Source organism: Ambystoma mexicanum, chromosome 6p (genome assembly GCF_040938575.1).
Source record: "Ambystoma mexicanum isolate Mex_15411 chromosome 6p, UKY_AmexF1_1, whole genome shotgun sequence".
Classification (NCBI taxonomy): domain Eukaryota; kingdom Metazoa; phylum Chordata; class Amphibia; order Caudata; family Ambystomatidae; genus Ambystoma; species Ambystoma mexicanum.
The window spans coordinates 30,012,287-30,031,619 of NC_090935.1; the positions used below are offsets into that span (position 1 = coordinate 30,012,287).

At 51.0% G+C, this 19,333-nt stretch overlaps 1 protein-coding gene across 1 annotated transcript in view; it reads left to right on the forward strand.

Moving 5' to 3' along the window:
- Positions 1–13,211: 13,211 nt before the first annotated feature.
- Positions 13,212–19,333, forward strand: part of LOC138510646 (vomeronasal type-2 receptor 26-like) — a 219,407-nt gene continuing 213,285 nt past the window's right edge. Inside the window, exon 1 of the mRNA XM_069626434.1 lies at positions 13,212–13,867. Within this exon, the coding sequence (XP_069482535.1) occupies positions 13,212–13,867 (656 nt within the window). The remainder of the gene's footprint in view (positions 13,868–19,333) is intronic.

A 19,333-nucleotide genomic window follows, 5' to 3' on the forward strand; every position in this document is an offset into this window, starting at 1 on the left:
ACGCACAGGCACCCCGAAAAAGGGAGATAATATGCACGCTACCCCTCCTAGACCACGTGCGTGGAAAAAAAAACCTGCACTACGCTGTGGCACCCAGATACACAAAAATGAATGTATGCGTGTCACACGCAGCCTAGACTGACCTCTGAAGGGGTAGGCAACACACGGGGCACCGCGCGACTCACCGTCTGCCAGGAAATATCGCGTGAAAAGTGCGCGTTGGCAACACCCCGCCAAAAGAAGAATTGTACGCTGTCTGAGGAGACAGGACAACAGGAGAAGTGAACGCTGTTTGAGGAAACAGGCCCAGGAAAAAGACAAGAAGATTAAAAGCTGTCAGAGGTAACAGGGAGTACGAACTTGGAACGCCATGAAGTAAATCGCGTGTGAACCGACAAGAAGTACAGATTTCACCCACTCGCTCTCCACGAAAAGCACGTACAAGGAAATGGCGTTCTACACGTACCTTTTAAACATGCCCACACGTCCAGCGTCACTTCCGCGTGTACGCGCTAAGGCCCCATCCTCCAATTACACGAGCTGACACTCTGACGTGCAGTCATTGGACGTGTAACATGGACCCGTGTACAGGGAAACGCCTGCGCACGCACGTCACAGACGCGCATACACGCTGGTGGCCTTTGGGCCAATGAATTCACGTATGTGTGCTGATGCACTTACGCGCTACGGCCCTTTCCTCGAATTACATGCAGACGTGCTGGATTTGCACGTGCCAAATCACTCCGTATCAAGCTGGCCACGCGTAAGCACACGGAAGACCATGCTCCTGCCCAGAAGGCCAAATTACTGCCCCCCAGAGCCCCGAGCACGCTCCCACCTGCCATCTGCTGCTGCCTGATTGCCTGCTGCCCACGTGCCCTGCCATTTGCTGCCTGCACATCAGCCAGGGGTGCTGTTGCTGTGACCACCCCTGCTGGAACTGAAGACTCCTGACTGGGATTCCATCACTCCACAGACCAGCCCCAGGACCCAGTTGCCCACCCACTTCTGCCTCTGGGGTTGTCATGTCAGGCACTGCAACATCTGGCACCACTGACAACCCCCGGCCAGAGAGGCAGAGGGGCACCAGCTTCACTGCCACCGAAGTTGGTGTCCTGGTGGAGCAAGTCCTGGGGCAGTATGATGCCCTCTTCGGAAGTTTGCGCTCCGACAAGGAAGGACGGACTCAGATCTGGACGGACATCGTGACTGCCATCAACGCGGAGGGGGTGGCAGTCCGACTATTCCATCATGTCAAGAAGCGCTGGGAGGACTTCAGGTCCAGGACCCTCAACAAGGCCCGGCGCCTCTTGAAGGCAGCGGATGCTAAGGGGCGCCGGGGCCACTTGTCGGACGATCAGATGAGGGTCCTGGAACGCATATCCCCAGCGCTCCACATCCAGGTCCTTGAGAGGCAGACCCGTCTGGAGTCGAGCGGTAAGTGTACATGCATCATAATTCTGTGCTGTGCGTGTGGTGATGTGCCAGTAGTGTGCGGGTTGCAAATGTGTTTTTATGGGGCCAAGTATGGGGGGGTGTACAGGGACGTGAGGCTAACACATGCGAGGGCTGTCATGTGTGAGACATGGATGGTGCTTGTGTGTGTAGGCTTGCATGCCAAATGCAGTTGTGTGGGCACACATGTTTGGATGAATGTGTATGTAAGTAGGCATGTTTGTGATGTCACACATGGATGTTGTTTTCAGCTGCATGTATCAGCACTGTGTACATGTGCATGTGTGTGTATTTGACAAGGGTGCAACAGTGATGCAACATGGATGCATGTGACAGCGGGATGTGGAAGCCTGATTGGCAGATGTGACATGGATGCCAATCTGAACACTGCGACAGTTGGCAGAGGTGTACACATGCATGCAAGTGTGGTGGTGTGTGTGCATGTGTAGTGCACTCCCTGTGTTGCATGTGATGTCTGGCTCACCTTTGCCTGCTCATGCTGTTTTATGTGTATGGATGGTGCTGGCTGTTGCGATATGGCTGTGGTTTGGCTCATGTGTGCGAGTTGAAATGACATGTGTGTTGGCGATTGTGATGCCATGTCTGAGGTTTGCCAATGCCACTCATGTACAACTGTCATGTGTATATGTGTCCATTGTACAGTGCCCTGATGCCTGTGTTTTATTTCTCCCTGTCTGCACCATCAACTGATGAAGAGGGCGGAGAAGGTGCTGTGGAGCACAGCGGCGGGGATCCCACCGCCAGCCGGAGACGCAAGGCCCGGCTCCCCTCCCAGGTTGTGATCTCGTCGGGGAGTGAGGAGTCCGGTACCGCGTCCCAGGCCGCAGCTGCCGGGGGGAGGTCCAAGAGGCGGAGGTCGGAGTTGGACTCCTGGCAGCAGAAGGGGCAACTGGGACCCCACAGGGCCCAACGGGGGAAGATGGCACGGAGTCATCCAGGTTGGTGGGGGGTTTGGTGGAGGAGGAGGCCATGCAAGCGACAGAGATGGGGTCTGGAGGTGGGGATTCCACTGGTGCTAGTGGTGCAGTGCAGGACCAGGCACAGGAGGCAGCACAGGCCGGCGCGGAGGTGCCTGTGTGCAATCCTGTCCCTGATCCTGTCACTGCATCATCTTGCACCAGCAGGGATGCCTACGTCCAGACCCGTTTTCAGGCAGGGGATGCGCTCACAACAACTGGCCTTCCTCTGCCTGCGGACGTGGCTATCCAGGTACGGGTTGAGCCTGTCCTGACTGGTGTGGTGTTGCGTCAACGGGCCATGCAAGGTGACCTGCAGTCTTTTCATGAGGAGACTGCACGTCATCTCGAATGGCTCGTTGACCGCGTCGGCCTACTGGGACAGGTCACCCAGGCCTGATTCCTCCGTTTGCTGCAGCTTGCTCCGACCCCCTCCTCAACTGAAAACCCTATGCGCCAGTCGTCCTCCATGCCATCTTCCCACCCATTTGTCACCTGGGTGCCCTGTGGAGCTGCCTCTGACGGTGCGGCCAGGCTGGTGGAGGAGGCATCCCTGTCACAGTCGGGAGTCGGACGTCCAGCAGGGGTGGCCACATCAACGACTGCACCCCAGCCGGTGGAGGATGTGCAGGCAGCAGGAGCCAGTGCACGGGCACAGGCACAGCAGCAGCAGCAACGAGGTGGGAGCCATGATGGCTCGGGGCCTTCGACATCGAAGGGGCAGGCATCGGCCGGAGGGCAGGAAGACCCAGGACGGGAAGTGTCTTCCGTGTGGCAGCGGTTGGGCCACGCCATAGATGCAGAGCGGCAGTGGGCGGAAGAGGCACGGCTCACGATGGTCAGGGCGGAGAACTCCATGCAGAGGGCCCTGAGGCGGGCCGAGTGCCTCGAGGCAATCCACAGGGAGTTGGAGGTGAACATGTCGTCGGCCCTGCGGACCCTCAGGCCATGGAGGAGGACCGCCTCCGGGACATTGAGCAGGAGTTCGATGATGCCCTGGGCCGGAACATCCCGAAGTGAGCCGTCGGACTGGCCCGCTTCCCTTGTAAATAGTTCTGTAGTTAGTGTTAGGTTCCCTTTGCTTTTTTATATTTTTTGTACCTTTTGGACAATGGACCACATTTTTGTATATAGTTTTTTTTATTAGGTAGTGTTATTAGATAGGTTTCATTTCTTCTGTTGGGATCATGGACCCTGCATTGTTTATCTGTATATAGTTGACTGTTGGGATTTTTTTTTTTAATTTTGATTTTACCCATGGAGCAATTGTTTTTGGTTTTAATTTTCCATTGGATTTACTTTTGTGAACTGTGACTTTGGACACCTTTCCTTTGGATTATGATTTGTGGTTTTACATTATTTTACGGACATGCTGCTTTTTGTTTTTAATTCACATTTTCGTTTGTTTATTTTTGATTCCATTTATGTTGCTTTTAATACATATTTTTTCATCATACTTCAATGTGTAGTATCATCTCATTGGTTTCATGCATGTCATGAAATGGGTTTTGACATTCACTGACACCCATTGTGTGTATGTGAGGGACATGTGTTAATTTACATACTTGCCATTGGGGTTGTATCATGTAATTGGCATTTCTAAGTTTATGGATGCAATACTTGGGTGGGTGTTTGGCATGTGGAGGCTGCCCATAAGGGCCAGGGATCTAGATTGTGATGACGTGTTGGCTGGGGGACATGTGTGGGGGCCTGCTGGCAGGTGCCCCTGACTGCTGGGGGGTGGTGGTGCTGGGAGACAGGAGTGGGGGCCTGGTGGAGGGTGCCCCTGGATGCAGGGGGATGGGGGTGCAGGGAGACAGGAGTGGGGGCCTGGTGGAGGGCTCCCTGCAGTGCTGGGGGGTGGGGGTTGAGGGGGACAGGAGTAGGGGCCTGGTGGAGGGTGCCCCTGGATGCATGGGGGTGGGGTGCAGGGAGACAGGAGAGGGGGCCTGGTGGAGGGTGCCCTACAGTGCTGGGGGGTGGGGCTGCAGGGGGACATGAGTTGGACATGAGTGGGGGCCTGGTGGAGGGTGCCCCTGGATGCTGGGGGGTGGGGGTGCAGGGGGACATGAGTTGGACAGAAATGGGGGCCTGGTGGAGGGTGCCCTGCATTGCTGGGGGGTGGGGGTGCAGGGAGACAGGAGTGGGGGCCTGGTGGAGGGTGCCCCTGGATGCAGGGGGGTGGGGGTGCAGGGGGACAGGAGTGGGGGCCTGGTGGAGGGTGCCCTACAGTGCCGGGGGGTGGGGGTGCTGGGAGACAGGAGTGGGGGCCTGGTGGATGGGCTGCCTGCGGTACATGTGCAGGGTAGTCCCCTGTGGTGTCGGCCGCCTGCAGGGGCCGTGGAGGGTGTAGAGTGAACAGCTGGGAGGACCCACATGCCTGATTCATGTGTAGGACTCCACGGCACCCCCGGAATACATGTAGGCTGCTGGATTCGCTTGTGGAATTTCGCGCATACCTTGGAATACACGTACCCTGCTGAAATTGTGTGTGAAACTTCACGCGCAACCAGAAATACACGCACCACGGACAATCGCGTGTGGAATTTCCTGCGCACCTTGGAATACATGTACCCTGCTGAAATCGAGTGTGGAACTTCCCGCGCACCCCGAAATACACATACACAGGGCAATCGCGTGTGGAACTTCCCGCGCACCCCGAAATACACGTACCCAGGGCTATCGCGTGTGGAACTTCCCAAGCAACCCCGTAATACACGTTCCCAGGGCAATTGTGTGTGGAACTTCCCGAGAACCCCGTAATACACGTACCCTGCTGATATTGCGTGTGGAAGTTCACGCGGACCCATAATACACGTACCCTGATGAATTTGCGTGTCAGACTACACGCGCACCCCTGAAATACATGTACCCAGGTGAATCGCACTGCTGGGGGATGGGGGGGTGGTAGACAGGAGTGGGGGCCTGGTGGAGGGTGCCCCTGGATGCTGGGGGGGTGGTGGTGCAGGGGGACATAAGTTGGACATGTGTGGGGGCGTGGTGGAGGGTGGCCCTGGATGCAGGGGGGTGGGGGTGCAGGGGGACATGAGTCAGACATGAGTGGGGCCTGGTGGAGGGTGTCCTGCACTGTGGGGGGCTGGGGGGACTGGGAGACATGCGTGGGGTCCTGGTGGAGGGTGCATCACAGTGCTGGGGGTGGGGGTGCAGGGGGACATGAGTTGGACATGTGTGGGGGCCTGCTGGCAGGTGCCCCACAGTGCTGGGGGGCTGGGAGACATGCGTTGTTGATCAGTGGTGCAAGGTGACATGTGGGTTGGCTGGGGGGCATGCCAATGGTGGATGGGCTGCCTGCGGGACATGAGCAGGGGTGCAGGGTAGTCCCCTGTGGTGTGGGCTGCCTGCAGGGGCCGTGGAGGGTGTAGAGGGAACACCTGGGAGGACCCACACGGCCAATTAACGTGTAGTACTCCCCGCGCACCCCTGAAATACACGTGCCCTGATGGAATCGCGTGTGATACTTCCCGCGCACCCCGGAAATACATGTACCCTGCTGAATTTGCATGTGACACTTCCCGTGCACCCCTGGAATACACGTGCCCTGATGGATTCGCGTGTATTACTTCACACGCACCCCTGATGTACACGTACCCAGGACATTCACGTGTGAAACTTCCGCGAACCACTGAAATACACGTTCCCCGCTTGGCTTTTGCTGTTTGGCAGCCCTGTGAACTGGTCCAGGGTTAGCGCTGACATTTGCGATGAATTGGGAATTTTGATTGCTTTTCCTTGCGCAAGGGCGTTCTTGGGGGCGTAACTGGCGCTGCTGCAGGGTCGCTGCGCCACTCTGCGCCACGGCTGGTTTTGGAGGCTAAAATCCATGAATACGCTGTGCGATGAAATTGATTTTATCGCATGCGGCTGGCGCAGTGTATCTCACTGGGACACTGTGCGCCAGCCGCGTGTGCCACTTTTGTACGAAATTCTATGAATTACCCTGACAGTGTTTCTGGAATAAGGCAGGAATTTGACTACTGTGCTGGAATGGTCAAATTCACTATAACCACACAAGAAGATCCATCCACCAAAGACTCTAGGCCCTGGCCACAACCACCGCAGCATAACACACCCATGCAAGGAAACACCTGACCACTGACCACAAGACAAATTATTTACTTGCATGCATATGTTATGCTGCAGTGGTTGTGACCATGACCTAGAGTCTTGAGTGCATTGCCTGGCCAAAAAACTGCACACAGCCTAAACAAAAAATGATTTCAGTAACAACCAACACAACATAACACACCCATGCAACCAAACACCTGACCACTAACCACAACCCAAAATGTTTGCTTGCATGTGTGTGCTATGTTGTGGTGGTTGTGGCCATGACCTACAGTCTTGGGTACATGGTTTCCGGCATACGATCTTTGGCCATGCAGCCAAGACACTAGGCCCTAGCCACAAGCACTGCAGCATAACACACCCATGCACACAAACATTTGTGTAATATATATATTACACGGCCCGCGGTAGTGGCTGTGTAGTATGGTTAAGTTGCTAAACCCAAAGGAAGACCACTTTTTGGGCGGCTTATAACTTTGCTCCCCATGGTCGAATTTGGAAAAAACTTTACCAAAAAAGTATGTGGGGCCCGCTGAACTTTGGAAAGTTGGGTGAGGTTTCGTGGAGGGGGGGCAAAGTTACAGGAGGTCCCAAAAAATATTTTTTTCCATAGACTGACTGGGCAAAAACTTTGCACATGCCTACAGGCAAACGGCTGGACGGATTTTAACCAAATTTGTGACAGGAGCAGGGGCTTGGTTCCTAAAGCGTGCTTTTGTGTGTTTGGTGAAAATCCGACCAGTACTTTTGTTGCAAAGTACTGAAATGTACGTCTCAAAAATGTGTGATATCTGGCTCCACTCCACAGACTCATTTCCCAGTTTGCTCAACGGAGAAAAGTCTAATTGGCTTGCAGTACACTGTGGAGTCTGTGAACATTGGACGCGGCCAGTGTTTGGCTGGAGGGAAGAGAGCTGTGCATCAACATTTTTGGGAAACGCTGCCATGGTGTATCGGTGGACAGTGTGGCGCCGGAAGGGCCTCGTAAACATACTTTATGCCATGTGGTGGTGGGAAGAAGGGATGGAAAGGGTGGGACAGTGACAAGTGGGTCATCTGATATATCACATTAGGTGGAAGAAGACGGTGATGTGCTGGCAGTATCCTTGCATATTGCGCCAATTCTCAGGTACCTCCACAGGTGACTACCTTGTGTGGGAATGCAGGCAGCCTGTGTTATGGCATGATAGCTGGTGCAGCGACCTCTTTCCGTGGTGACTGATGGCAGATCAATGGCAGAGAGGGAGTGCATTGCACATGACATGAACACTTTAACATGCAGTGTGCTATGGTGTATTGCGTGTGGTAAAGCCGTAGCCCCTTCGATGCATGGGTGGAGGCCTTGCACTGACAACTATGTGCTCTGGTTGCAAGTAGGTTTCACATTGGTGCTGTGTGTGTAATTTGTCAACATTGCATACACTGTTGTTTCCTTTGGTGTGGAGATAGTTAGCACATCCTACAGTGTGTAGTCCATGGCTGGACCTCATGGAGTGAACAGTCCTGCAGTAGTACTGTGTGCATCGAAGTGGATAAGGTTGAACTGCATATTTTATCGACTTGGGTACTGGCCATTGAGCAGAGTGCTGACTACTGTACTGCACCATGAGGCATTGGTTTTGTGCACTTAATTGAGTGCTGGGAGCAGGGCCACTGTTGTGAAGATTTTTTGGTTGGGATGGCAGTAATACAATGCTATGTGAATAGAAGTGGGTGGGGTGCCAGACACTGTGGTATGTTTGTGGATTCTGGTAACTGTTACATGTGTGCATGCATTGCTGTATTATGGTGCAGGGGTTGGGTAGAAGTGTTGCTGCCTGTGTTATATTTGTAGATTGTGGTACCTGGCCACATGTTCGCCAGCATGGCTCTGTTATGTTGTGCTGGATGTGGGCAAGGCCTACACTGTTGGGTGCATGACGAAAGGCCATAGGCCATGCACCCAAGAGCCTAGGCCTTCCCCACAGCCACCACAACATAATGCAGCCATGCAGTTTTAAGTCTGTATCTCTCTGAGGGTGGTGACCTTTAAAGAATGGTTGTGGAGGACATTTTAGACATGGTAGAACAGCAGAAGTGAGCTGATATCCGTACATTACCATATGGTGTAAGTTATTGCATGTGTTGCACATTTGAGAGCCACATGTGACCATTTGCGTTTGCTATGGTGTGCCCTTTATAACACCCTTCCTATGTTATGTTTGTGGATTGTGGTACGTGACCAAGTGTTCGCATTCATGGCTCTATTATGTTGTGGTGGGTGTGGGCAAGGCCTACACTCTTGGTTGCATGGCCAAAGGCGGTAGTCCGTAGGCCATGCACCCAAGAGCCTAGGCCTTGACGATAGCCACCACAACATAAAGCAGCCATGCAGGTTTAACTCTGCATCCCTCCAACGGTGGTTATCTTTAAAGAATGGTTGTGGAGGACATTCTAGACTTGGTAGAACACCCGAAGTGAGGTGATATGTGTACATTACCGTATGATGTAGGTCATTGCACGTGTTTCATATTAGGGAGCCACATGTGAGCATTTGTGTTTGCTATGGTTTGTCCTTTATAAAACCCTTGCTGTAGGAAGTGCTTTAGGATATTGCAACATGAAAGGAAGTCCTCAGCATCACACATTTAAAATATGGACAATGTGGGGGGCGCTGTTGCGCATGTAGAAAATGGCCACCTAAACCCGTTGCTCCTTCATCACCACAAGATCCTGCGCTTGAAGATCCGCTCATAGGCCGTCTAGAGGGCTAAAACCTACTGGAGCGGTTGCCGGTGGACTCATCCACAACTTGTGGAAATCTGAGCCCGCTGCGGTACCGGACTGCTGAGATCTGGCTGTTAACAGACCCGCCGACGCGAGCAGCGGTGTTGTGCCGACGCACAGCACCAGGAGAATTCACCCAGCAGCCGTGGTTGCTGAGCACTGCAGGCCGTGAGTGGGCGGAGCCTATGCTGGCGGCTCTCGCCCGACCCTGATATCCGGCCCGCGCTCTTCGCGATGTGGCGTTTAGAGGTGCCTGTCTCTTCTGTGGATAGCCCGGCTCTATTCTGGCCCTCGGCGCTGACCTGCTTGATACTCGACCGCCTCCTTCCCCCTGATCGCGGAGTATCGAAGCTCCCACCCGCGCATAGACCTGCAGGCAGAGGAGCTGGACAACCAAGTAAGTGGCCAGCGAGAGGGGGGGAGGGGGACGCGGTGTGCCGGTCCTGCCGTAGAGGCAGCTCCTGACGGCTCCTTGCTGTGTTTCATCATATGAAGCGCTTCTATGCGCTGGATGCCCCCGGCAGACATTTCACCCCGCATTGTGATTTATGAGAGGTTCAGATTCCCCGGTAACTCCTGGCGCCTCCTGGCGCGCCTGCAAAAAATTGCGCGGGATCGTCTGGCAAACACGCAGCAACCCAAAGGATTACACCCCGTGTTGATGTGTGGGGGTTCCAGGGTCAGCCCACGGCTGCCATACTGCCGATTTCTGGACGACCTGCAGACTCCTACACACCCGGCATACTACAAACTAGGCGAGGCACCCAGGAGTGGGCTCTTTTGACATTGTTCATGAGGGGGGGGGCGCAATTCAGAAATATGCTCCGGAATGGCACTCGAGACCTGCTAATTTAGGGCTGTGGACTTCCTGATCCCTGCCCACCTCTTTAGGCCTGCAAATACTCTGTGAAGCCGATTGGGACGCACCGGGCAGCTCGGTGAGCTCAGTTCCCTGTTGATTGAAGTGGTGCCTCGCCGCGCCATACCGCTACTACGTGGCCTTTCTTTATACGCCCTGCAAGCTTGGACAAACCTTGTGGTGCTACTATACTGGCCGTGGTGCCTGGGGGTACTGCTGGGTTCGCTTGACACTATACACGTGGGAGGACATCGCCCATTCGGGTTTCACGGACCTGCATTGGTGGCCTCATGCTCTGGACCGCGGTTTCCCTGGGCCCTCGCCCACGGTCTGAGGTTTATACCCTCCTGAGCTTCTGTGACAAAACCAATATCCACACATGACTTGGTGTAAGCATGGGGGAGCCAAGCAAGTCAAACAGGGCATCCAAAACCCCCGCTGGCAGGAAGAAGGGCCCTATGGACACGTTTACCAACACGGCTAGCCACGCTGTGACGGTGGACACACATCCGGATGAGGGTGCTCAGGGCGAACAAGACAGGATGGATAGAGAGGATAAATTGACCACACTAGTACAGAACGGATTCCTTGCAGTGAACACTAAACTGGACAACATAGTTGCCACCATCGGCTCCTTGAGAGCCAGAATAGACAAGGAGAGTGCACGTGTCACGGAGACTGAGAACAGGATAAGTGTGAACGAAGATACTATTGCCCACCACAGTCGAGATATATCCTACATCAAAGACACGATGAACAAATTACAGACCAATTGTGAGGACCTCGAATTCAGGTCAAGAAGGAACAATGTACGCATGGTCGGAGTGGCGGAATCCTTCAGCAGGGGCCAAATGGAGAAACATGTGGGATAACTTTTCAAATCCTTATTCGGGCCCGAATCGCTCTCTCAGCATTTCCTTGTGGAGAGGGCACATCGTACTCTAGCAATGGTACCCAAACAAGGAGCCCCGCCACGTACAATAATTGCTCGCCTCCTGAATTATAGAGACATGGATACAATCCTTCGGTTGGCAAGGGAGGCCGGTACATTGCAATATGAGGGAAACCGTATACATATATACCCAGATTTCTCCGCCTGTGTCCAGGCAAGCAGACGCTCTTATGAACCGGTTAAGAAACTCCTTAGAGCACGGCAGATCACATACGCCTTGATGTTCCCGGCCAAAATGAGAATTCAGCATGCAGGAAGGGCACACTTTTTTGAAAACCCATCTGAAGCTCTATCTTATATTGAGTCCTCTATACCCCTCCCTCCAAGAGGGGAACGACCTGCACCGAACAATAGACCCCGGCCGGCGGACTAAGATGTACGTACTTTACTGATCTGGTTGCAGCGGGTATGGGCCTTACTTCAGGGTCCCTGGTAAACTGATACAAAAGATAGCCATCTTCTGTGTTTGGTGGTGGTTGGGAGCCGGGGATGGTGGTTATATGAGGCAACATGACTACCCCGGGAATATTCCACAAGTTGAGGGATAGACATCCTCAAGTTGGGGTGACGATGAGGGTGGTGGACGGGGTAGGGGGTTTGGATTGGGTTGTTGTCAATATAATATCCCATGGTTTGAATTGGGAAAGGCCCCCCACCTAATGGCACTTTGCCCTGAGGGGGTTACTGGGGGAATTGGTTACAGGTTACTGTTTAAACAAGTGGTCTGTGAGATTCTGACACGATCCAGGTTATTTGAAAGATACATCCAAGAGGTTGGAGATGCCGTTCGAACATTTCTATGTAAGACTATTCTCTTGGAATGTAAGGGGACTGAATAATCGGTTGAAGACTAAGAAGGTTGGAAATGATATTGTCAGTATGGCGCTCCAATTGTTATACTACAGGAAACGCATACTGTTGATACTAGTAATGAGTGCATACTGCCCGGCTGGGGCAAATCCAGGTTCTGTACAAACTACTCATCTCAGTCCAGGGGTGTCGCCACTCTAATACATCCAAATCTGGGATTCCGGCCCGATGGCCATAAATTAGATCCCCTTGGTAGGTATGCTCTGGTGTGGGGCTCGATTGCAGGACAGCAGATGCTACTGGTTAACACATATGGCCCTAACATTGATGACCCCGCCTTTTATGCAAATATATACCAATTGCTGTCTGCCATTGATATTCCTACTATAGTCTGGGGTGGGGACTTCAACATTGCTATGGACTCTAGACTGGACAGATCCAGCACGGTCGTTAGAGCACCGAGTAGGGCTGTTCTTACTTTGCGACATATCCTTTCTCAGCTCTCCCTCGAAGATGCCTGGCGAGTGATGCATCCGAAAGGAAAGGCCTACACATACTATTCTTCGGTTCACGATTCCGAGTCCAGAATTGATTATTGGTTTGTTTACCCCGCTATGCTTGCTGTAACAAAGTTGTGTGAGATACTGTCCCATACACTGTCTGACTAATCCCCGATAACACTTGAGGTTACATTTCAAAACTGCCCTAGATCTCCCATAAGATGGAGAATGCCCGGGGGGTTGCTGAGTGATTCTGGTGTGGTAGAGGGGCTACACACTGAAATTGCGGAGTTCCCCGAAATTAACATGGGGCTCAGTTGATAGATGTTCCACGGTATAGATGTTCCACGGTATGGGAATCCTTTAAGGTCTGGGCTAGGGGGATGCTGCTATCCAAATCAGTGGGTCTCCTGAAAGGGGTTAGAGCTGACCTGACCCAAACTGAAGACGAACTGGGGAAACTGGAGGATGAGTACGCTTGTACACATGATAAGGCCATACTAGCTGGAATACAGCAACATCTCCAGGAATTTGGCAGACTAGCTGCTAGGGAAGTACAGTACATGGCGGTCCCGGTCCAAGCCCGTAAATATGGTGAGGGCAACAAAGCGGGAAGGACACTGTCTAATTTACTGAAACAGGACAGGCACCCTAATCGAATTACTAGCAAACAAACGTCTGGCGGAGAGATTTTACTGAATGAGAGTGAGATCAATGTTTAGTTTGCTAAGTTTTATCAACAGCTGGATAGCAATAGAGACACTAAGACTATCACGGAAATCAGGGCATACTTGGAGACGCTGACAATGCCGAAACTCCCTGAAGAGACCCGCCTGGCAATGGACCAACCTCTCACTACTGACGAGCTTGCTGAGGTGATTAAGGACTTGGTATCCAATAAAGATCCAGGGCTAGACGGCCTGGGTGCAGAGTTTTACAAGGAGTTCAGTGCGGATCTTGTTCCATTGTTATTGCAGGTTTGGGTGGAATCCCTCCAATGTAAAATACTGCCCCCGTCCATGAGAGAGGCCCAGATAACCGTTCTCCCTAAACCGCGCCGCCCGCCCCAGGAAATGTCATCATATAGGCCACTATCTCTTATTAACACAGATGCTAAGATATTTGCCAAAGTACTGGCCAGTAGGCTTCTACCGGCAGTTCCTACACTTGATCACCCAGACCAGAATGGGTTTATCCCCACTAGATCTACGGCTCTTAACCTTTGTAGGCTCTTTGGTATTATGGCCCAAATAGACCCGGGCAGAAACGCGGTAGCCATATCATTAGACGCGGAGAAGGCCTTCGATTCTGTGTCGTGGGCCTACTTGCTAGCAGTACTGGAGGCATTTGGTGTTGATCCTAACTTCATTAGATATGTGGAACTACTCTACACGGAACATGGGGTGCGGGTATTGACCAACCAGTCAATTTCGGATCTGTTTCTATTGGGAAGGGGCACTAGGCAAGGCTGCCCATTCTCGCCCATACTATTTTCCTTGACGATAGAGCCAATGGCTATAGAGGTCCAATTGCGACACTCCAACAGGGGCATCAACCTTAAAGGGGCTACTCAGCTAATCTCTCTATACGCGGACGACCCGCTTTTATATATTCGCGAACCAGAAAACAACTTAGCACCTATTATGGCGGAAATTCAAGAATTCACCGCACACTCGGGTTTAAAGCTTCCCCGGCTCCCTGTGTGGTCTGAAGTGGTCTGGGGAGTCCATCCGATATCTGGGGATACTTGTCTCATGTGGGAAACACACGCTGTATACAGACAATTACGATGCCACACTACAGGCCTTGAAGACTAAATTGCTGTTATGGGACCGCCTGCCGATATCATTGCATGGTAGGATAGCAGTCCTTAAAATGATAGTCCTGCCCAAGCTATTATACCTATTCGTGAACATCCCAATATGGCCGGGAAGACACTTCTTTAATAAACTTAGGTCAATGGCGACGACCTTTCTTTGGAATGGGAAGACTCCAAGAATAGGGTGGGAAAAACTGACTGAACCATACTCCTAACTTTTAACTATATTATTATGTTTCCCAGGCCCAATTCTCGAAATATTGGTATTCCAAAGACGAGGGTCCCCCCCATGTGGTGGTAGAGGAGCTCACCACTTCCCCCATGAACATACAGTCCGTAATCTTTGATGCACACTACAGGGACACATGCGACTTCAACCCGGTGAGCTGTACGATTGGTGCATGGAAAACTATATTTAAAAGACTGGGAGTACTGGCCCCCTATAATCCCGAGGTTTCCCTTTGGAATTACCCTGACATGCCACCAACACACGACGCCAGCCTATGTGAGGCCTGGGATCCCAATGGAGAGATGAGACTGGGAGATATGTCTATTGATGGGAAGTTTGCGACCCTTCAGCTGATCATGGGGGTGTTTGGCAGGGGCTCACTTAGGACACTGCAGTACTATCGTATGAGATCGGCCTTCCAGAGGTGCTGGGCGTCTTTCCCCGATGAACCCCCTACGCACCCCTGCGTGCAGATAATAACGGCTGGCGACCGGGTGGGGGTGTCCAGTCTGTACACTGTAATACAGGCACACTCACCCTCGACTAACCTGATCAAAGAGAAATGGGAAAATGATCTCTGAATCCTTATAGACGACAAGACATGGGACAGGTACTGTTCCCTTGAGGGTTTCCCTGAACGCTGGACTACGCCTAATACAGTTTAAAATTATAAACAGATTGCACTACACCCCGGCCAAAATAGCCAAGTTTGTTCCAGATAGTCCAGGCAAATGTCCCAAATGCAAGGCGGAGCAGGCTGGTTCGTTCCACATGTACTGGAGTTGTCCGATGGTGGCTGGCTTCTGGAGGGAGGTGGCGGATATCCTTGAAGAAATTACACAAATCCCCCCGACATTAACCCCACAAAAATATTTATTCAGAGATATAGGCAAGTGCTCCGAAAAAATCAGAAGGCTGTTTAATGTCTCGTGCGCAGTTGCCAAAAATTGTATTCTACAACAATGGCAGAATGCTGCGCCACCCACAGTAAAGCAGTTCCTCCGGGAATTGGCATATGGAAATGAGGCTGAAGAACAGTTTGTCCTCACCCGCCCATCGGCGAGCAGACCTAAAGATATTTGGGGGCCCTCCAGAATGTTTTTGTGTGATATGGTCTCCGACGAAGATGAAGCTTTGTAAACTTACCACCTCGATGAGATGTATGATATGTGTACCGATCTTCTATTTTGTCATGTATATTTCTAACTGTAAGGTAAAGTTGTAACTGTTATATATCTCGTGGACCACTAATAAAAAAAGTGTTAAAAACAAAAATATGGACAATGTACACAGCCACCCACATACCGTTCGACACACCCAACTCAACGTCATGCAGCCATGCATGCATGCAAACATGTGGCCAGGGTGAAATTTGGCAGGCTCAATTGCAGATGGGGAGTGCATTGCACATGACATGAGCATTTAAAGATATGGTGTACTATGGTGTGTTGTGTGTGGTGAGGCCCTAGCATCTTGGATGCATGGCTGGAGCCCTTGCACCGACAACTATGTGGCCTGCTTGCAAGTAGGTTTGCCATTGTTGGATTTTGTGTGGATTTTGTGAGCATTGCATACATTGTATTTTTTTTTATTCCATGTGGGTGGTGATTGTTACCACATCCTACAGTTTTTAGTCCATGGCTGGAGCTTATGCCATGAACACTCCTGCAGTGTGTCCACCGAGTGCTGTGTTGAATTACTGTGTGTAGAGAAGTGGATAGGATTGCACTGGATAGTTTATATGTTTGGGTAGTGTGCATTGCGCAGATTACTGACTACTGCATTGCACTTTGAAGTATTGGTTCTTTGCACTTACTGGAGTGCTGAGAGGAAAGAAAATATTGCTACCTATACTTAGTGGTGATGGGTGCTGCTCTGGGTGAATCTGGATGCTGAACGCATGGATATGTTTGGAGGCCGTTTAACTGTAGGTGCTTTCAAATCACACGCGACATGTACTCTGAGTGTGAAATGGTACATATGGAGTGCTGCACAGAAATGATAGTGTTCGATGCATAGGTCTTGTATGTGATTGCTGCATACCTGTGTGACTATTTGATAGTACCTAATGAGGGAGTGCTGCAAAAACCAATAGTGGAAAGGGAAGAAGGATTGTCCCTGCTTTACTGGGGAGCCGCCCTCACTGTAGCTGGGAAAGCGCAAGTGCGACATCCTGCCATTCTCAGAATGGTGGGCATGGAAATGGAACTGTGGGGATTATCCAATCAGGTGTTCAGGGTGTGGTTCACAGGAAGGGGCAGTACTATTTTTGCCTGTGTAGTGAGGTTGGTAGAGATGGAGAGACACACAGTGCTGATCGTGTGCAAGATCTGCACAGGCATGCTGTGCAAAGAGGCATTGCTGCTAATTTCGGGTTGGAAGGAGTGGAGGCTTTGTGGTGCAGTCTCTATGAGTGCAGTTTCGGCGGGATGGTTCACCTTTGCAGATATATGTCCTCTGTCACTACTGTTAATGTGGTCGGGTGCATTATGGAGGTTTACATTTGGGTTACATGTCGTGTGGACATTTGCTACATCACCTGAAGAAGTTGATGAATGTAGTGATGCAGATTTTTTCCACTGCCAAGGTCGTTTTCTCATTGAATCCCACCAAGAGGAGTATGGGACCATGCTGGTGTAATTTGTCCCCAGCCAGAGCTCCAAAGGTTCTTGTAAACAGAAGCATGTGCGAATGTATGTGCTTATGTTCGCCACCCACTATGAGATCATGAAGTTGCAAAATATGCACTGTTTCCATGCAAATGGCATTTCTTTGACCGCCTTTGGCAATGCTATTTTCTTTTACACTGTGCAAGAAGTGTTGACCAGAATTCGGTAAAAATTTAAGTAGGAGAAGCAAACAGAAAGTCATATAAATAGAAAAAACAAAAAAGGTTGTTTACGAGCACGCAAAAAGAACATATTTTCTGAGCCACCACTAAAGACCCAATCCCCTCCCCTGTTTGAAATGTCTTTCCCCCGCCCATTTCTAGCACGATAAGTCTCGAGATTCTGCAGTAGTTTCAGGATTACACGTGCCACATCTGGGCCTTTTCAGGATGGCAGGCATGGAAATGGGACTGTGGAGGCTAAGGCATTGCTAAATAAGGTTTCTGGTTGTGGTGTGTGCGCAAGAACTGTGGCAGAAGGTCTATTTGTACAGAGAAATGCAGAAGGCTATGGTTGAAGTGTGCAAGTTAAGAGGCAGGCATCCTGTTGGTATGCATGCTCTGTATGTACTTGTTTTAAGTTGCTAAAATGCAATCAGTGCTGCTTTTGTGCAATATTTTTACGATTTATGTAGGAGATAGGATAGTGCGGAAAGAAAATGTGTAGCATTGTTAGAAGGAATGAAGAGAGTTCCTGTTTGTACATTACACTGGCTGGTGTGGGTAAATGAAAACGTTGAAAGCATATAACATGCAAGTGCCAACTTGATGGTAGGTGATGGGAGAAAAAACAGTATGTTTTTTAAGTATGTAATGGACGTTCAGTGGTAGATACCGTGCTCAGAGGCACTTACAACAGAGTCATAAACATACTGTAGAAAATGTATTCCTACCACTACTTTGCGGTGATGAGTGCACATGTGGATGAATGTGGATGCAGAAATCGTCCATAGTTTTACTGAAATTTCTACTGTATGTGCTTTCGAATCACACGGCACTTGTAGTCTGAATGTGTAACAGCACATATGAAGTGTTGTACAGAACTGACAGTGTTCGATGCTGATGTCTTGGATGTGATTGGTGGATGCTTATTTGACTATGTAACAGTACTCAATGAGGTAGTGCTGGACGAAAATAGTGGAAAAGGAAGAAGGACTGCTCCTGCTTTACTGGGGTATGCCCCTCGCGGTACTTGGGGAAGTGCACGTCTGGTTTTCTCAGCCATACCACCAAGAAGACTATGGGACTATCCTAATGTATGTTGTTCCCAGCCAGAGGCTGGCGGGCTCTCATTAACAGTAGCATGTGTGATTTTGTGTCCGCTCGTGTGATGTTCTTCTGCAACAATGACATCCGGGGCTTTTGTGGATGGCGACCATGGAAATAGTACTGTGGAGGCTAAGGGATTGCGCAATAACTTTTCCGGGTGTGGCGTCTACGGAGAGGAATGTTGTACAGAACTGATAGTGTTACATGGAGAGCTCTTTAATGTGATTGGTGGTTGCGTGTGTGACTATTTACCAGTATCGAATGAGGGGTTGCTGGAAAGAAGATAGTGGAAAGGGAAGAGGGACTGTTCCTGCTTTACTGGGGCGTGGCACTCACGGTATGTGGGGAAGCGCACGTGCCACATACTACCGTGTTCAGCATGCTGCTCATGGGAATGGGACATTGGGGATTATCGGCACTGAGGGTGTGGGTCACAGGAAGGGGTGTTAATAATTTTCTCCATTACTGTGCGTAGTGAGCCAGGCTGACATGGTTGCCATTACTTGCAAAGGTAATGTAGCATAGCAGAAATTTTCAATAATCAATTACAGCTCAAAGCTATGTGGGCCGCTGTCATAGGTACTGGTCCTGCTGCTGTTTCTACCCCACTCCGGGCGCTTAGGGGAACTCAGCATAGGTGCTTGGGGGCTTAGGAGGCCAGGATCTGGCACAACAGGGTTAGGATAGCTTCATTTAGGGCAGTACACACCCCCTCATTACATTATGATACTTAGAACCTCCCCAACTTGGCACTCCTTTTACACAGAGCACTGTACACTGTGCATTCCAGTCTTTGGCGTGGTTGGCTATTTAAGCCACACTCAAGGACTGGTCTCTGCTTTGTGTGAGAAACTGTTCACACGCTCACCTCGGCTTCCAGCAACTCCGGCTCTTCTGTGACTTCACAGCGATCCCGAATCCCTGCAAGAAGAAGAAAGGACGT